At 37.3% G+C, this 17,208-nt stretch overlaps 2 protein-coding genes across 2 annotated transcripts; one reads left to right on the top strand and one right to left on the bottom strand.

Annotated features, from left to right (window-relative positions):
• Positions 1-779: 779 nt before the first annotated feature.
• LOC122028680 (serine/threonine-protein kinase D6PK-like) lies at positions 780-5,408 on the top strand. Its single transcript, XM_042587527.1, has 3 exons — positions 780-932; positions 1,698-2,827; positions 4,331-5,408. The coding sequence occupies exons 2-3, from the start codon at positions 1,896-1,898 to the stop codon at positions 5,190-5,192; spliced, it is 1,794 nt and encodes a 597-aa protein (XP_042443461.1). The 5' UTR covers positions 780-932; positions 1,698-1,895; the 3' UTR covers positions 5,193-5,408.
• Positions 5,409-5,861: 453 nt separating this feature from the next.
• LOC122028681 (zinc finger CCCH domain-containing protein 3-like) lies at positions 5,862-12,782 on the bottom strand. Its single transcript, XM_042587528.1, has 7 exons — positions 12,295-12,782; positions 11,893-12,059; positions 11,632-11,685; positions 9,353-9,469; positions 8,925-9,236; positions 6,585-6,833; positions 5,862-6,483 (listed from the first exon to the last, which is right to left on the bottom strand). The coding sequence occupies exons 1-7, from the start codon at positions 12,359-12,361 to the stop codon at positions 6,166-6,168; spliced, it is 1,284 nt and encodes a 427-aa protein (XP_042443462.1). The 5' UTR covers positions 12,362-12,782; the 3' UTR covers positions 5,862-6,165.
• Positions 12,783-17,208: the final 4,426 nt, after the last annotated feature.

Here is a 17,208-nt window from a genome sequence, read left to right as displayed (position 1 = left end):
CGCCGGCAGGTGTCTCGAGGATGAAATTACCAGTTGTCATTTTTGTCTCTTTGTGCCCTTACTTATCTCCGGGCCGAGCGGACCAGCCGCTCGGCTGGCCTTTGGGAATGCTCCGGTACCTCAGACCGGGCGGGAAAGCCCTGCTCGTGTGCTCGGATGGGATTGCGCCTTCTTGCCTTGTGGCTCGGCCGCTCGGCCTAGCCGCTCGGCTTAGAGACTCTTTTACCTTAAGCATCAGAAACCCGCCCCATGATTGGGTTGTCTTTCGTCCGGCCGCCTGGGAGACCCGGGTGGGGTGCCCGATCAGTCGGATGTCTGGGGATGGTCCGTCAGTCCGCTCGGCACGACCTTGGTGTTGATCCTCTTGACTCTCGACCTCTACATATCATTGACCCCTGCTATCGAAGGTCGCTCATCCTTATTACCATATCAGATTATATTTTTTATTGAATTGAGTTTTTTTTTTTTCTTATCAAATGATTCAGAGTTTATATAAATTGATTGATTTATTTGAATAATTCTAATTAAAAAATGATATTAATTTAGAATAAATTATGTTTTATTTTAAACTTTTTTATCTAAAAAAATAATTAAGTAAATTAAAATACAATAAGAAGTTGTAATAAATAAAAGTTTACGTTGAGAGAGAGTATAATAATTTTTTTTTATTCAATGCTGAGGAAAATGTTGAATTTGGTGTTAATTATTATTATTATTATTTAAAAAATCGTTGTTTTTCTTGTTGGAATTGAATAAAAGGCATGTTAATTGCAATGGGAAGGGGGACCTGCTTTCGCATCAGCTTTCTTATCTTTTGCTTTGTGGACTCGAAGTCGACCTCCCGTCTCCTTGCGGACGCTTCACAAGGACGACTGCAAGTAAACTGAGTCTTCTTGCCAGAATCGACCAATAATTGTTCTTCTCCCAGTCAGGTACTCTTCTTCAGCTTCTCGGCGTGTGTTTTTTTTCCTATTTTTTTTTTTTAAAAAAAGAATTGGTCGGGTGCTTTGATCTTCGTTAGGGTTTGGGGGACATAGGTTAGGAAACTTGATGGGATTGGCATTTTTTGGTTTCCTGTCGATGGTTGTGAGATCCAGTTCCCCTCTTGCGTCGCGTGCGGTTGCATTTGCTTGCGGAAAGATTTTGATTTTGATGCTGTTTCGTGATCTGGACTTATTCATTTGTAATAAGGTTTTTGCGTGGTACTTGGAGAATCATGAGTCGACGATTTGCTTTTGATTTATTTCTTAGTCTCGTGTCTGGTTTTCTACGTGATATTCGTGCTCTGGTCCGCCTTCTCTTCTCGAAGGAAAAGATTCATTTTTTTTTTCACAGACGCTGTTGCCTTTTAGGAATTCCTTTTGGTAGGACTTGATCTGCATGCTGAAGTCGTCGCTGTTGCTTCCTTCAAGTGGATTTCGTCCAAAAAAAGTTGTTTATTCTTCATGCTATTTTACTTCTATTGTTCTGGATTTTCAATTTGTTTACTTTCTTCAAGATGTATCTAACCTTTTTTCAATCGAAGCTTTGGTAGCTGTCTTTTTTTCCTTACAATTTGCACCCTATTTTGTGTTGCTTAATAAGACTCCTTAAATTGTATTCTGATCGTCTTATATGTTATCTGCTCAATATCGTTCCTTTATGTTAATAGATTATGATCTTTTTATTAATACATGAAAACTTCTTATTTTTCCTAGTATAATCAAGCTGGCAAAGGTGACTTGATAGCTTGTTCTGTTATTGTGCCAGTTACTGATGATTTTAGATTCCATTACCTTGCCAGTCACTTCATAGCAAGTTTATGCAACATTGGTTAAGCAAATACATGTAGAATCATCTGGTAAATTTAAGTGAATCTTAGACCACTCAAACCCTCACCTGAACAGCAGCGTAACATGTCTAGCAGCCAATTTACTGAATCAGCTTCTCGACAACATCCACCTTTGTATATACCTCCGTCCAGAAAACCAGAACCTGGATTACCAATCACATTACTGAAAGTTCAGGAGCACACTGCAGCAGATGGAGATGCTGTGGTCTTAGAGGGTCATAAAAAGGGCCCTGATGACCCTTTTGTTGATGAAATTCCTGCAAATGTCTCCAAACTTCCAATAGGTAGTGACTTGGATCAATCATCTAGTTCTATGAAACGATTAAGTGGACAAGGTACATCTGTAGAATTGTTTCAGTCAAACAAGGCTCCAACTTTGAAAGAAACTAGAGATGTGGAGAAGGAAATCTTGGAGCAGGACAATGCAAAAGATAACACGATTTCAGCGAAAGTCAGTAATGGAAGTAGCAATTTAAGAAACACTGGTGCAAGCGCTAAGGTCAGTGATCAAGCTGAGAGTGGCAAGAGTAGCTTGTGCAAGGCTAGTACAAGCAGTGATGCCAGTGACGAAAGCAGTTGCAGTAGCATGGGTAGCAACATTAACAAGCCTCATAAAGCAAATGATTTAAGATGGGAATCAATCCAGGCAATCCGTGCCAGAGAGGGTGTTCTTGGTTTAAATCATTTCAGGTTGCTTAAGAGATTGGGCTGTGGTGATATAGGCACTGTCTACTTGTCAGAATTGAGTGGAACCAAATGCTATTTTGCTATGAAGGTTATGGACAAAGTTTCGCTTGCTAATCGTAAAAAGTTGCTTAGAGCACAAACAGAGAGGGAGATATTGCAAAGCCTCGATCACCCCTTTCTTCCTACATTGTATACCAACTTCGAGACAGAAAAATTTTCTTGTTTGGTGATGGAGTACTGTCCAGGAGGAGATCTGCACACCCTTCGGCAGAGGCAGCCTGGAAAAAGTTTTTCAGAACCAGCAGTGAAGTAAGAAGTCTAATCTTGTAGATGCCTATATAATATGCATAGACTATAGAACTGATTAACTACTTTCTCCAATTTTCTTGTCTAGTTCTTTTCTTGTGGAAGACCATTTTTTTCATTTATGTATCTCACCTCTTATTTTGCAAAGATAGATGGTGCTGAAATGAAAATGTTTTTCTATTTTTGTGTTTGAGTGGCTTACAAATTGAAACATTCACAATCAGGTATGGGTGTTTTCCTTTTAAGTTAAGCTCTTAATTGATGTTATGCAAACGATTAATATAAATATAACTGTTCTATGCCATACTTGGGGTCATGTGCATAACGTGTAGTCTTCCCATGCTTGAGGTTTCCCACCGTGTAGAGAATGTTAAGGTGCATGAAGGCATACCTGTTCATTAAAAGATATTTCCATAATACAAACTTCTTATTAAATTCTGACTTTTGGACATATTATAACATTAAGAAATCAATTGGAAACTAGAATGCAATATATAGTGCCCCTGACATTATCTAATACATTTCGAAAGCATATTCTTTCTTTGTTCCTTTTTTTTTAATATGGACATAAACAAATATAATGATTATGAAAAAAAAAATCAATTATTTTTCTACGATGATCTCTTTCATTGCAAACAAAGTTCATTTGGCTTTGATGAGATGAAACCTTTCAACCACTTGAAGGGAAAAAAAGCAACCTCCAACTTGACATAGAAGTAGTTTAAGACCAATCTGAAAAAAGTATGTGGTTGGTTGTTGATCACGGAAAACAGTGAAGCGTTTATGTCTATTAGTGATTCACTATCATTAACTATTTTAGTTTAGGATGCAAATGGGCTTATGTGTTTGCTTTATTTGTATATTTTCAATTCGAATGTACATCAGACAATTGAAGTGTTCTGTCAAAACAAATTAATAATTATGCAATATGTGACACTGTTGAAAAGGTTGAATTTTATGTGGATTGCATATAATTATTCTTACACTAGTTCTAATTTTGGACCAGACCACGTCCAGATTTTAGTATTCTACAAAGAAAATTTGAATAGTTTTCTTTGGACTGTAAAAGCATATATAAGAAGGATATATCCTATTTCCTCGTTCCTCTCTTCTGCTGTCTGAGAGCAGCTATTGTGGCATGCAGTTTAGGGTGCCATCTTTTTATATTTGGCAACTAGATATATGCATTGTGTGAACAGGCCATTGTTGAGATGTCTTAGCAACCTCTATTGCTACTATTGACACTGATGAACCTGGTCTTTGTCAACATGAAAGTTCAGGAATTTTTCAAGTGCATTATTTTTGCAATTCTGCTGCAAGTAGATGTTTTGCTATTGCATTGCTTTATGACACAGTACACAGACAAACAGACCTTGTTTAGTACCATCACTTCTTGTTTATGTTGAATTCCTCAATCGCAGTGGGCAAATCTATGCCTAAATTCCAAAGTAGAATGTTTCTAAAATTTCTTTTGACATGTTTTCATTTGGACATTTGCAAATGCAGGTTCTATGTTGCCGAAGTTCTCCTTTGTTTGGAATACCTGCATATGCTTGGCATAATCTATCGTGACTTGAAGCCGGAGAATGTCCTTGTCAGAGAAGATGGTCACATCATGCTCTCAGACTTTGATCTTTCCCTCCGCTGTGCTGTTAGTCCCACCCTCATTAAATCCTCAAATCCGGCCTCTGAGTCTAAAAGAAACAACCCTGCCTTCTGCATCCAACCTTCTTGTGCTGAACCGTCCTGCATTCAGCCTACCTGTGCAGTCCCCACTACATGTTTCTCGCCTAGATTGTTCTCCTCCAAGTCCAAGTCGCGAAAACAAAAGCTCGAGATTGGAAACCAGATCAGTCCTCTTCCCGAGCTCATGGCAGAGCCTACTGACGCAAGATCCATGTCATTTGTTGGCACTCATGAGTACTTGGCCCCTGAGATCATAAAGGGTGAGGGCCATGGGAGTGCTGTCGACTGGTGGACCTTTGGTATTTTCCTATATGAGCTTTTGTTCGGAAAGACTCCTTTCAAGGGGTCAGGCAACCGCGCCACGCTGTTTAATGTGATCGGTCAACCCTTGAGGTTTCCAGAGTCTCCAATTGTGAGCTTCTCTGCAAGAGATCTCATTCGGGGTTTGCTGGTGAAGGAGCCCCAACACAGGCTTGCTTACAAGCGAGGGGCTACGGAGATAAAGCAGCATCCTTTTTTCGAGGGTGTAAATTGGGCTTTGATTAGATGTGCAAGCCCTCCTGATGTTCCAAAACCCATAGAGATTGGGCAACACAATGGAGCAGGGGCATCAACTAGTCAGAAAGCAAAACCTACATCTGAAAAAGCCTCAGATAATTATCTGGAGTTTGACTTCTTCTAATGTCATATTCTTGACTGGTTTTTAAAGATCTCATTCTGGCTGTATTTGTTTTATTGCCCTAAAAGTTCTCTGTTTTTTTCTTCTTCTTCTTCTGTTGCATATGTTATTCAATATTTGGCTAGATATTCTCATCTCTGGTGATTATTATCCAAGACCTGGTTGTTTCAATCATTATATGAATGAAAAGTTATAATAGTTTAGCTCTTTTATGCTAAATATTGTCTGATGAGATCGTCGAATCATACATACAAATTGTTTTCTTAGTGAAGAATCAATTATTTACTCTGGACATTTTACTTCTCTTAGATTCAATTGTTGTTCCTCTCGTTTCTTTTTCTTATATTGATGTCTCACATTTCTCAAAAAAGCAATTTGATTGGTGAGATTTCTTCCTAGAATCGACTCCAAAAATGGAATCTCATAATTCCATGAAATCCATTTGTTTTATTCTAAAAAAGAGACAGAACCCTAATTCATGAACTCCGGTTCCAGACTCAATGATCCGTGTAAACTTCAGTGAGAGGAAGAACAAGAATACATAAAGTTTTTATTTATTTAAATTTATCAATGGATGCTGATAAATTAAGCTTATTAATATTAAAGCATATCCCCAGCCCCAAAAAATATTGACCTACGTTTAAATCAAGATACAAAAAACTCATGCAAAAGTTGAGCTCAAGTTATCACATTTATTCTGACAGACCAGCTTTACAGTGGAAAACAGAAACGAAAATTCCGACAGTACAACTTAGTTTGGGTTTCGCTATATATGTGGAACAAAAATCATTTAATCATTTAACTCAAAACAATGCTTGCCATTCATTCATCACAAAGGCCATGCCTCTTACTTTGAATAGCTATGCTCGATAAAATGACCACGCTATGCAGGAATGCAGCGAAGATCCAAAATCTTCATCATGGAACAATGACCAGAATGAATGCGAATGAGTGGTTAGAATTAAATAGCTCTGTATCATGAAGACTCTTCTTCAGTGTTCGATGGCGTATGTGTGGAAGCATTTGCAGACTCATGGTTTTCTAGATTTTGCTGTCTATGGACTGTTTCAGATTTTGTGAGCTGATCAGACAACTTTGATGATTTGGGAGATGCATTTTCGGTTGTCCATACCATCTGTAAACTCTTTTGGTTGGGAAATGCTATTGATGGATCAGGATATGAAAAAGACGGTAGAGTGTAGGTGTAGTATCCAATGATTGGATGATCATACTTGCAAGCTGTACCAAACTTGCACCTTCCATATGTGGTGTAAAAAGTGCACACTGGCTGACCCTGTGAGAATTAAGGCATAAACACGCGAAGCTAAAAAATTTAGCCAGGTAGCTGTCAACGCAGAAGATAAAGAAACCAAAAAGATTAGGAGATAAATTTACTGGTCTTAGTGGAAGCCCAAGTGGGCCTATGGTGGTTATAGCTGCCTGATTCCTCTCTTTCGGGTGATGGTACTTGCATGAGGTTCCATAGTTGCAGCCCCCAGTTTTCATATAATGTTGGCATTCTGGTTGATCAGGTCTCTCAGGAAAATTTAGCAGCAGGCCAGGGCCTGACTGTTCTTGATGCTTTGAATAGGATATCACATTAGGTGCATGCTTATCCATGGTGTGAATATGATTCATGCTACCCTGACATGGATTTGAAACTTGTTTAGAAGTCTTAAATAATGAATGTATAAACATGGGGCATCTTCTCTCAGAGATGTTAAAGGATGACTAGAAAGCTGAAGGTTTTTGATGGAATCAAATCCTATGAAAGCAAAGAACATAGCAACATCCAAAAGTAGCATAAATTCAATGTAGAAATATCTTATTGAAAAGTAACCAGAACTTCCCTAGTGACTGAAGGATAATGTTGTGATATGGAATTCTCAATTTTAAGGAATGAAAGATCAGACACTGGAAGATGCAGGGGAAATTTACCACTAAAAGAAAATCTATCCAGATAAATACTTGCTGCCTTACTCAAATTCCCTTGAACATTTGAACCCACGCGCGAGTTAAGAACTAGTAGACTACTGTGAAAAAATTCTGCTGCCACATCAATATGCAAATATAAAAAAACTAGCAACTAACAAGATTACATGTGCATAGGGATATGCATCTTTTGATGGACTATAACAGAAAAAAAAAATATGTGACAAAACTAGGAAGCATGCAGCAAATTTGCATTTTATTAATTGTATGCATGTATATAAGGCCGTCAAGACTACAAAGAACACTAAAAGGGCATGCAATTAACTGGAAGAAGAAATAAAGTAGTACTTGTGTATTCTATGGCGGATTCAAAGTGGCCCATCATACAATTACTGAAGTTGCAGAATAGGTGCACATCTAAATGGTGGTAATGTGCTACCATCATGGTTGCAGTTATATGTCATCTCATTGTCTCATTATTATATATAAACATACCTTGGGAATATGAGAAAATGTTTGCTGAAAGTAATTGTAATTGCCAATAGTCTGAATATTATGAGTAATCATACACGTCTATAAAATGTATGCTTTATGTAAAATTGAAGCCAAAGGAAACTAAGGATTGCATAGGGATGCAAGTAACAGTTTGTTGCCCACTTTTTATACACGTCTACAAATGTCCAACAGTATCTGAGTTCATGGCATGCACTAAACCACGACTTCTACACCATTATACTTGAAGAAGTTTAATATATCTACAATAAAAGTACAAAAATTCTATAACCAAAAATGATTATGCATACAATATAAGATTATGCATACAATAAAAGTTAATCAATGATGATTGATTGACCTAAAATCATCACTGAGATGAAATGCGTCTGAAGAGTGAAGAGAGATGACATGTCTCTGTGTAATGTGCAATTACGTGTGTGGGTTATTACTTTCACTGATAAGTTTTCAGTTTGAATATGTATTCTTCATGCAGTACAAGTGTTGAAGTTCTTACAGGTACAAGAAATTTAAACAAGAATAATATTAAATAGAAGCAAACAAGAAATTGTATTAACTAATAAAGTTCTTCAGTTGAATTGAGAAGGAACATAGTTGAGTACTGAATTTCATGGTTATCCAAGAGAGAATGATACTTTCATAGTGGACTCTGTTAGGAATATAATTACTCTCGTAGTGGACTCTGCTAAGAATGAAATGACTTATTGGAGTGTCCAAGTTACGTGGTGTATGTTTTAAAAAGATTTACTTGATTTATTTTCTGTATTTGACATTAAATGTAGATGTCATAGTTAAGTACACCTAGATGGCTTTCTCTCTTTACAGGATGGTAACAAAATGGGGCATGAAATCTACCTTTCAGGGAAAGGGAAAAATATGAAATATTTGACTATCATATAATTAGCCAAACATCAACACAACCTAAACAGAAACTTGATAATTCTAGCAAAGTAACAACATTTCATATTCTTCTCTAATCATATTGAGGTCTTGAACTGTCAACATGAGATTGTCATACAGCTATATTGCTTACCGACAAGATTATCAAATCTAAGTTGTTCTTTGTGTTTCTTCATTTCTAATATCTAACATTGATGGCCAAGATGAAGCAGTCATGCATAAACTAACTAATCCATATAACCTCTTCAAGAAATAAATTTGTAAAACTAGACTTTGCAGACCAAAGCAGAAGAAATATAAGTGTTAAAAGTAATTGTATTAGAACTGTAGTAGAAGCTACATTTAGCTAACTTGAAGAGTTTTAGTTTCAGTTTTAAAGTATGTACTAACCATTAAAGTGCTCCAACCCTGTTGCCCAGGCATAGTCCCTTGGGTGGGTGGAAGGACAAGAGGAACATAAGCTTGGAGAGCTTGCATATGTTGACTAGACATATAAGAAACTCGTGATAAAGGCCATGGTGAAATTCCAGTAATTACAGGGGAAGCAGAGGTAGGTGCCACAGAACTTGAATAACCATAGGCTGAGGATCCTGCAAGAGGGAATGTTGATCCAGCAGTGGCAGGCTGCGGGTGATTGAATTTGCAGGTAATTCCATAATTACAAGTTCCAGTTCTCATGTAATAGGCACATGGCTTTTCATCCTGGAACCACATCAAATGAACATTGCAGAAGTAGTAACACAGCTAGAAATATAATGGACATAACGCAAGATGCTAGTATCTAAAATTGTACAAGGGAGACAAGAAGCATCAGAGACCTTACGGATAGGTAGTCCTAAAGCATTCAGATGAACCAATTTTGTGCCATGTTTGTCTCGTGGATGATGATATTTGCAGGTTGTTCCATACTTGCAAGTTCCTGTTTTCAGGAAGAACTGCAATAATAATTGAAACATAAATGATAGATTACTACATCTTTCAAGTATCAACCCACAAATCCATTAACTAATGTATTAAAGAAAGAAATAACAAAGAACCAATTCACTTGATCCAATAGATTAGCAATTATTTATAGCTCAAAACAACTGGAATCAACATGCTGGTTGCTTTAAATACCAGATGCCATCTAAGAACTGACGCCCTAAGAATCTCTTAATAAGTATTCATTGTGGATGCACATTTTGATGAGATTTATGCAAAGTTTGATTTTACTAGAAACAAGTTTTAGTCAAATTTGATTGCCCAATATCAATATAGCTCACTAAGGCAAAGCCTTAAGATTTGTACTGATTTCTTGTAAAATTTTGAATCTATCTACTGGAGAATTAGATTTTGATGTTACAACAACTTCAAAACTTTATTCAGATGCATCTTGCCTACTGCTCCAAAAGTAATAAAGCATTTATATAGCTTTTCAACACATTCTCCACAATTTTCATTCAAAGATAGACATATGCAGAAGATAATTGGTTTGCATTGGGACCTTATTTAATAAGAGAAATTAGGGAAATTATAGCTTGGGTAGTAGCAGTGGCTATTGCAATAGGTAAAGCTAAGCTACAGGATAGATAATGAACAAGAAAAGCAAACTTTTTTCTTGCATTTTGTCAATAGATCCTATCAGCAAACAAGTTGAATGATACCTTGTATATATGCTATCAAACTTACAAAAGACCAACAACAAACGTAAAATGTGTAAAAGATTTGTAAAATTTCACACTTGTCGATCAATTTATCACACACCAAACAAGGCAAAGATACCAGGGTTAGTTCAGCCAATTTTATGAAAATTTCTCATTTTTCTACTCAAATTGCAATTAGGAAATGAAATCAATCAATGGTTCTCCAAGAATTATCCAGGAGAACCTAGTGAATGTATAAACCTAATTGAAGAATAAAAACTAAATCAAACTTCCTTGATACCCAAACTAAATCTAAACCTGCCATTGTGAATATGATGGTTACCAGTTAAAAGAAGGCTTAGGATAGACTCTCCCGTGAATATTATAACAGTTTAAAACACACAACTAAAAAAGGATGTAGTATTTCCAACCAGATCTTGTTCATGTATGCCTATTCTTTGCATCAAATGATTAGTCAATACTGCAATACGTCTCTCCAGAGTTTTTCGAGAAATCCCACCTTCAGTACATTTTTGTTACACTTCCTCTCACTCGAAGTGATCATCTTGTTGCCTGAACTTTTTCTACTTGGTACATGTGATACACCTTGTTTGTGTGTATAATCATTTTTATATAGCATTCTTCTAACACACATTTATGGTACTATAAGACATAGCACATTATATCTAAGTTAAATTTGACAACAGCCTTCTGGATGTGGTATCAAAGAAAATTTAATTTGTAGACAAAATGCAACAATACTGCTGCTAACTTAAGATGTCATCAAGTCAAACAAGAGGCAAAGGCTGCATTGGTTGGGAAAGAAAATGAGAGTTCATAAAATGAAAATAAAAGTGAAGTAGCCACTGTCTTTCAATTACTCAATTCTCAAAGAATGAATTGGTTATACAACGTGGTTGCAATCACTCTTAGACCTTTTACTTTTCCCCATTTTGGTTGCACCAATTTTCTTTAAAAAATTCCTAATTCAACCCAACACATTCTCACAAGAGATTTTCCTTTTTAAAAAGTCAGAAAGTGGAAGAAAAAAAAATTCCCAATCAAAATATGATGGTAGAGTTTTTTTTTTCTCTCTTCCTTCTCTATTTATGATAAGGAAAAACAATAAGAAATGGAATTCATTTTACTCTTTATCCATCATGCACTTGCATTTTGGTTTATATTTATCAAAAATTACTTTTTAAAAAATAAAATAAAATTGATGTGTTCAAAGTGTTATATGGAAAGTTTGCTGCATAGGCTCAAAATTAAACTAAAATGACACAGTTTAGCAAAGAGATTTTCTGCCCTGTGCAGATACAATGAGGTTTTGTTTTGAGTGTTAGCTCAAGTAGGAATCAGAATGAGTTAATACAAATGGAAGTCACTTAGCAATCCAAAGTTAGATTCTGACAAACAGCAACCTTTTTAAATAGCGGTAAGATCTATTAGTTATTTAGTTTAGGACAATGCACCTGGCAATCAGGTTGACCATCTCTCTGAGGGAGTTCGTCACTAAAATAATTGTTCTGCAGAAATCAGTTGATATTAAATTAGTTAAAACATCTAACATAAACTGAAATACTATTTTCTCCTTCAATTTAAAAGAATAATTTTAACTGTTGGTAAGACCAAAATGTTTAACCTAGTTAACATACAACAGAAAAAAGCATCATGATCGAAGGAGATAAAGCAAAAAGGTAATTAGATACATATTGTATTTCACTGGCCCTCACCTGGCGAGTGCGAGTAGGATGATTATACCTACAGTCGCTTCCATATCCGCAGTTACCAGTCCTCAAAAAATAAAGACAGTCTGGCTCGCCTGGGCGATCAGGATAAGGACTCAGGCGGCCGTCAGCATCCTCATGGCCGTCGCCTATCTTTAACTTCCACATAACCTCTGCAATAAAAAACACAGAGCCCGATTAGTCGTTCCTCTTCAAATAAACCCAGTAGGACACCAGAAAGTAACCAACTTTGCCTGTTCACCCTAAGAAAGTTCGTTTCCTCCCCAAATACAAAGACAGCTCGTGCATATAGAGCAAAAGGCCGGATAAACTTACACAAAAGGAGAATCTAGACTTCAAGAAGAAGAAACAGAAAATAAAAGTGGATCCAACAAAACCAGAAATCACCTCCAAGATTATCTGGCGAGGTATTTGACGAATTGAAAACAGCATTGTGCCTGGCATCGGGCATCATTTGGAGCCGCGATCGTGGCACAAAACCTCACTACCTGATCAAACTCCCGCCCAAAGAAGCACCTACCAAATCCACCAAAACTACAACTTGTGTCCAAATCCACAGCCCGGTCACCGTCCTCTTACACCTCCGATGGACAGTCAACACCGATTCACCGTGCGATTCAGTTTTCCGGCACTCGGAAACAGCCGCAAACACCTACCAAATCCGTGGGAGGAAAAATCCACGGGTAAATCGGTTCGGATTCAGGCCCCACAACAGGCGCACGAAGAATAGGACAAGATTAACTTTCCGTCACGCTCATGGATCTCGATGGATCGATTGCGCGATCGCCCTCTGTCGTCTTTGTTTGCACTCTTCGCTCTCTCACCTTTATTTTTATTCTGTTCATTCTTTATTGGAATGCAGCACGAGGTAGAAGAGGAGTGATCGACCAAGGGAAGACAGGGTATTTATTCCTGGTTAATTATTATTATTATTATAAAAAATAATCAACGGAGTGTTTATATTATATCAATCGAGATACTGTCGTGAGTGAAGGTTGTGCATGTGCGATATGACACAGTCGTCTACCCGGTTCTTTATTCCTCAAAAGGATGGGCCCTACTTATAGATGGTAAGTTAAATTCATGTGGCAACTGCAAAATCACGAGCGTACGGTCAGTTAAGACTTGAAAGGAAATCAGGATCAGGTTCTTTTACGTGCAATTGTTACGGCATGAGTGTGGGGGAGTGCCGACCGTCAGTGAGCCATCGGACGCATAGGAGAGGAGCTCGTAACGATACGCGGTGCGAAAATCGACGTGCGTGTTAATCTTGCAAACGAGTTGGTGGAGGGTGATTGCGGGTGAGGGCGGTGCTTACGTCATGCGTGATGGGATCCGGGGCCCAGGGAGATCTCGATCGGGTACCTATAGCAGGACAGCTTCCAGAATTGCTGTGCCGATTATTTACCTGCGATGTCGTTAGTGGGCCCACTTGTCTGGAACAGATGCCTCTTGCGGGACAGCATCCAGATTGCCGGGGTCGGTTATTTTTCTTGTAGTTTGAAAATGGTTATTCTAAAGATTGAAATCAAAGTCTTTACTCTGAAAGTTGAAATGGAAAAAAATGAGAAAGCGCGATAAATTATTTCTCATCAATGAAATCAAATCAAACAAAATCAAATCAAATTAAGAAAGGGTCAAATTATATTTGGTCGTACATAGTCTTATTTTATATTTTATAATAGACTATTTTTACGATGGGAATCCATGATTTCAAAATCAGACAACAATATTATCATTACACTAACACTTCCCTTTCCATCAGATCACAAGAAGTATAATTAATATTCTAGTTTATAAAAAAGATTTTGTAATTCTTTACCCAATGTTAATCTATATATTGAAAATTCACATATAGATATATAAAAGGAGACATCCTCTAGTCGCAATCCTGGCTCCCTTCTATAATTTACCTATTAGTTCATGATCAAAATTCGATTTGATCTTATCCAAAAATAGTGAAAACAGTTAGTTGAGGATGTAGCTCCGCAGTTGACCATGTGAAGACTTCGTTCCGTTATGCAAAACCAAGAACGTTAGTGCCAGTCCAGGGAAGGGGTCTCCGGCATTGATCATTTGACGCTCAAGTTAGTCATAAGAATAGTAGAAAGACGACAAAGAACTGTAGCAATAGGAGTTTAATTACAAATAACACATACCTCTGTCAGGACATAGACCCCCGACCCCCCCCTCTTATATAATGCTTCAGTAGCAGGTGTGTACATTTCTCAAGACATATGCACATTTTTCTAATTATCATATGAAAAGACACATCAGAAAAGTCTCTAAGCACTATTTGTTAATGGGACGTGCAAATCTCTGACATGACAGTAGAAGTTTTCATCATACGATTTATCTATTAACCATGCCCTGTTATCAGCGGCATTAAGTCCCAGAAGGATACAATGAGTTAAGCAAGGGGTCCCACTGTTTGGCTGAGCGGGGAGTCGCTCGGCCGGGATTCCCCGCCCGGTCGATCTCAACTGTCCTTCTGCACGATCGCTCTGCTCGGTAAGTTGTTCCTCGCACGATTGGACAAGTGGTCCGGTCTGACTAGCCCTTGTAGGGTCGTCATAGTTATGAGCATCTAATGTCCTCTCTATAGTCGTCCTGGCCAGACGAGCGATTAGCTCAGATAAACCTTTGGGCCGAACGGACTGTTCAGGCCCGCTCGACAACCTTTGGTGGCCAGCGATTTTCTGTTTTTGACCGCTTTGACTTTGACCTCCATAGCGGCCAATGTTCCCACCTTTGACTCATACTTGGTGGGCTTCCTTTACCATCGCATCACGACTAAAATTGGCAACGATCTCTCTTGGGTTTACCTTCCCATTTAGGTTATAGTTTTGAGTCAAACTAGACGACTAGAGGTTGGCAGCGGTGCACAAATTGTATGGCGCTAAACAAGGGGTAGCTTGTTCATCGTTGGCGCCCTTCAACTGCTTAGTTCAATCCAAAACTATAACTTAGGTGAGAAGATGGAGTTCAGATCCTCTAGTCCGCAATCCCTGGTCCCCTCCCGGTCTCTTCCACCATTTACACGTCGGATCACGGTTGAAATCTTGGCAAAATTTATTGTAATTTCCCTTGGTTCACCTTCCCACTACAGTTTGGGTCGAGCCAGCCAGTCGGAGGCCGCCGATGGTTGGGCAAACTATATGGCACCGACAAGTGGATGGCCAGTCCACCGCCGAAGGCCTCCGACCACTTGGCTTGACCCAAACAATAACGTAAGTGGGAAGGTCAACTCAAAAGAGATCGCAGTCAATTTTGACAGAATTTTCATCGTGATCTGATGTGCAAATGGTGGAACAGATCAGGAGAAAATCAGAGATTACGGACCAGATCTACTAATTTTAATAGGATTCTGATGTTAAACTGACATACAAATTACATAAGGTATCAAATATTACAAACTAAAAGGTTTCGACTCATCAACAAGATAGTCACAAAAATCCTATTATAACGATGAAATCATTTTTCTTCCTATTAATAAGGTATTCTGGAGAAGGGTGGAACTATATTGAATTTATTTTACAGTATAAAAGATTATTTTCACGAATTGATAATCATGCAATCGTATATTAATAATTTTACCGTTGCTTAAAAATCTCCCTTCCACATATGGATATATAAATTTTAAAAAATCACATTGTCATAATACAAATTAATTTGGACTGTTCTATTTTATGTATGAATGCATTTATGGGGAGGGTTTGCACAAAGTCAAGATGAGATTAACGTGTGCATACTAAGAAATCTAGCACTAACAGTTAGGATGAGCAGTCAAATCGACCAATTCATTTATATCGATCCGAATCAAATCGAAAAAAAAATTCATCGAATATAAGATCAGATGTATAATGATAATATTATACTATCGGATCTAATAAGATCAAATAATTTTTTATCCTAATAATCAAACCAATCCAATTCACGATCATCCTTACTTGTAGCAACTATTATCGATAAGTTGTTATACGTTGTAGTAGTTACTGTCGATAAGTTGTTACACGTTGTAATAGTTAATCGTCAATAACTACTACAATATATAATGAATAATATCTATTATCATTTTAAAATATTTTATCTTTTTATTTTATATTTATATTTTATATTTCATTAAATATTACATTGAATATACAAATAATTGATAATTCATCAAATATCTAATACATAATAATTATCGAATATAGAACTAAATGTAAATTTTGATATTATATTATCTTATCGGATATAGAACTAAATGTAAATTCTGACATTATATTACTGTGTTAGTTGTCGCAACTCGAGGGATAAGCTCCTGTTAAAGATCAAATGTCTGATACGCCTGTCTCTGGTGGTCGAATAAAAAGGTCAGAAATATATTCTCTGGCAATTAGATTTCAAGGCTGCCATAATTGACTTGTGGAGCCGGAAATTTAATGCAAGTAGATGAATTTCCCGACTGATGTCCCTCGTAATTAAAATGCATGGCTGCTAGCGTTTAAGATATCTGTGTTTTCCGAGCAAGAACATAACTCATATCGTATGAGGAGATGGAATTTTCAAGAAAGAATACAAAAAGGTTGCAAAAGTCTCCTGTTTATGGTCCAATGCTGACGATGCGAATCACTACCTGAGGAACAAACAGACAGGCTCAACAAAAGAATCACGACGACAGTAATTTTTTTTTCTGGAATGATTTATAGGATTTTACTGAGTAAATAGCAAGTGGATTTCATACCTACGTATAATTGGATCGTCAATCTTCTTAAATTAGATTGAGATGATTTTTCATCAAAAGTCAAATTTAGAATGCATAGATTGATGTTATAAAGAGTTTTTGGCAAATTACTGAATCAGAAGTTTTGGAATACCCAAATCACTCATCCAAGTTTTGAAATTATCAAATCACATACCTGTACTTATTTTGTCCCTCTTACTTTATTAATCAATTGACACAGTGTATCAATCTACCAATAGATTGAGAATAATTAGATGATCCTACACCTAAATCTAAATCTTAAAACCTTATTCATATTTAAAAATTACTATTATAAATATACTGGGTTAAATTGATATTTGAGAGCATGAATATAATCAAGAGAAATAGAAAACTAGATGAACACGCAGGACATGGTTTCATATTGATCATGTCCGGAATTTGAGTCGGATGAAGGCCGGATTAAGTGTCGCAGGCGTTGACGGGGAGGAGACTGTGATGCTGCGGTCGTACGGGCTTCAGATAACGGACCCCCCACGTGGCTCTCAAGGATTGCTCGGCCTGAGCCGGCGATATTAGAACTCTGCGCACACTCA

The sequence above is a fragment of the Zingiber officinale genome, chromosome 10B (genome assembly GCF_018446385.1).
Source record: "Zingiber officinale cultivar Zhangliang chromosome 10B, Zo_v1.1, whole genome shotgun sequence".
Classification (NCBI taxonomy): Eukaryota; Viridiplantae; Streptophyta; class Magnoliopsida; order Zingiberales; family Zingiberaceae; genus Zingiber; species Zingiber officinale.
This window is presented reverse-complemented; position numbering and strand designations above follow the sequence as displayed.

Bases quoted from the DNA above. Each gene is read 5' to 3' on its own strand.
- LOC122028680 (XM_042587527.1), top strand. From the start codon at position 1,896: ATGTCTAGCAGCCAATTTACTGAATCAGCTTCTCGACAACATCCACCT. The intron at 2,828-4,330 runs GTAAGAAGTCTA...TTGCAAATGCAG, and splicing joins TTTTCAGAACCAGCAGTGAA to GTTCTATGTTGCCGAAGTTC.
- LOC122028681 (XM_042587528.1), bottom strand. From the start codon at position 12,361: ATGATGCCCGATGCCAGGCACAATGCTGTTTTCAATTCGTCAAATACC. The intron at 11,686-11,892 runs GTGAGGGCCAGT...TGATTTCTGCAG, and splicing joins ATCCTACTCGCACTCGCCAG to AACAATTATTTTAGTGACGA. The intron at 6,484-6,584 runs GTAAATTTATCT...TAATTCTCACAG, and splicing joins TTGGGCTTCCACTAAGACCA to GGTCAGCCAGTGTGCACTTT.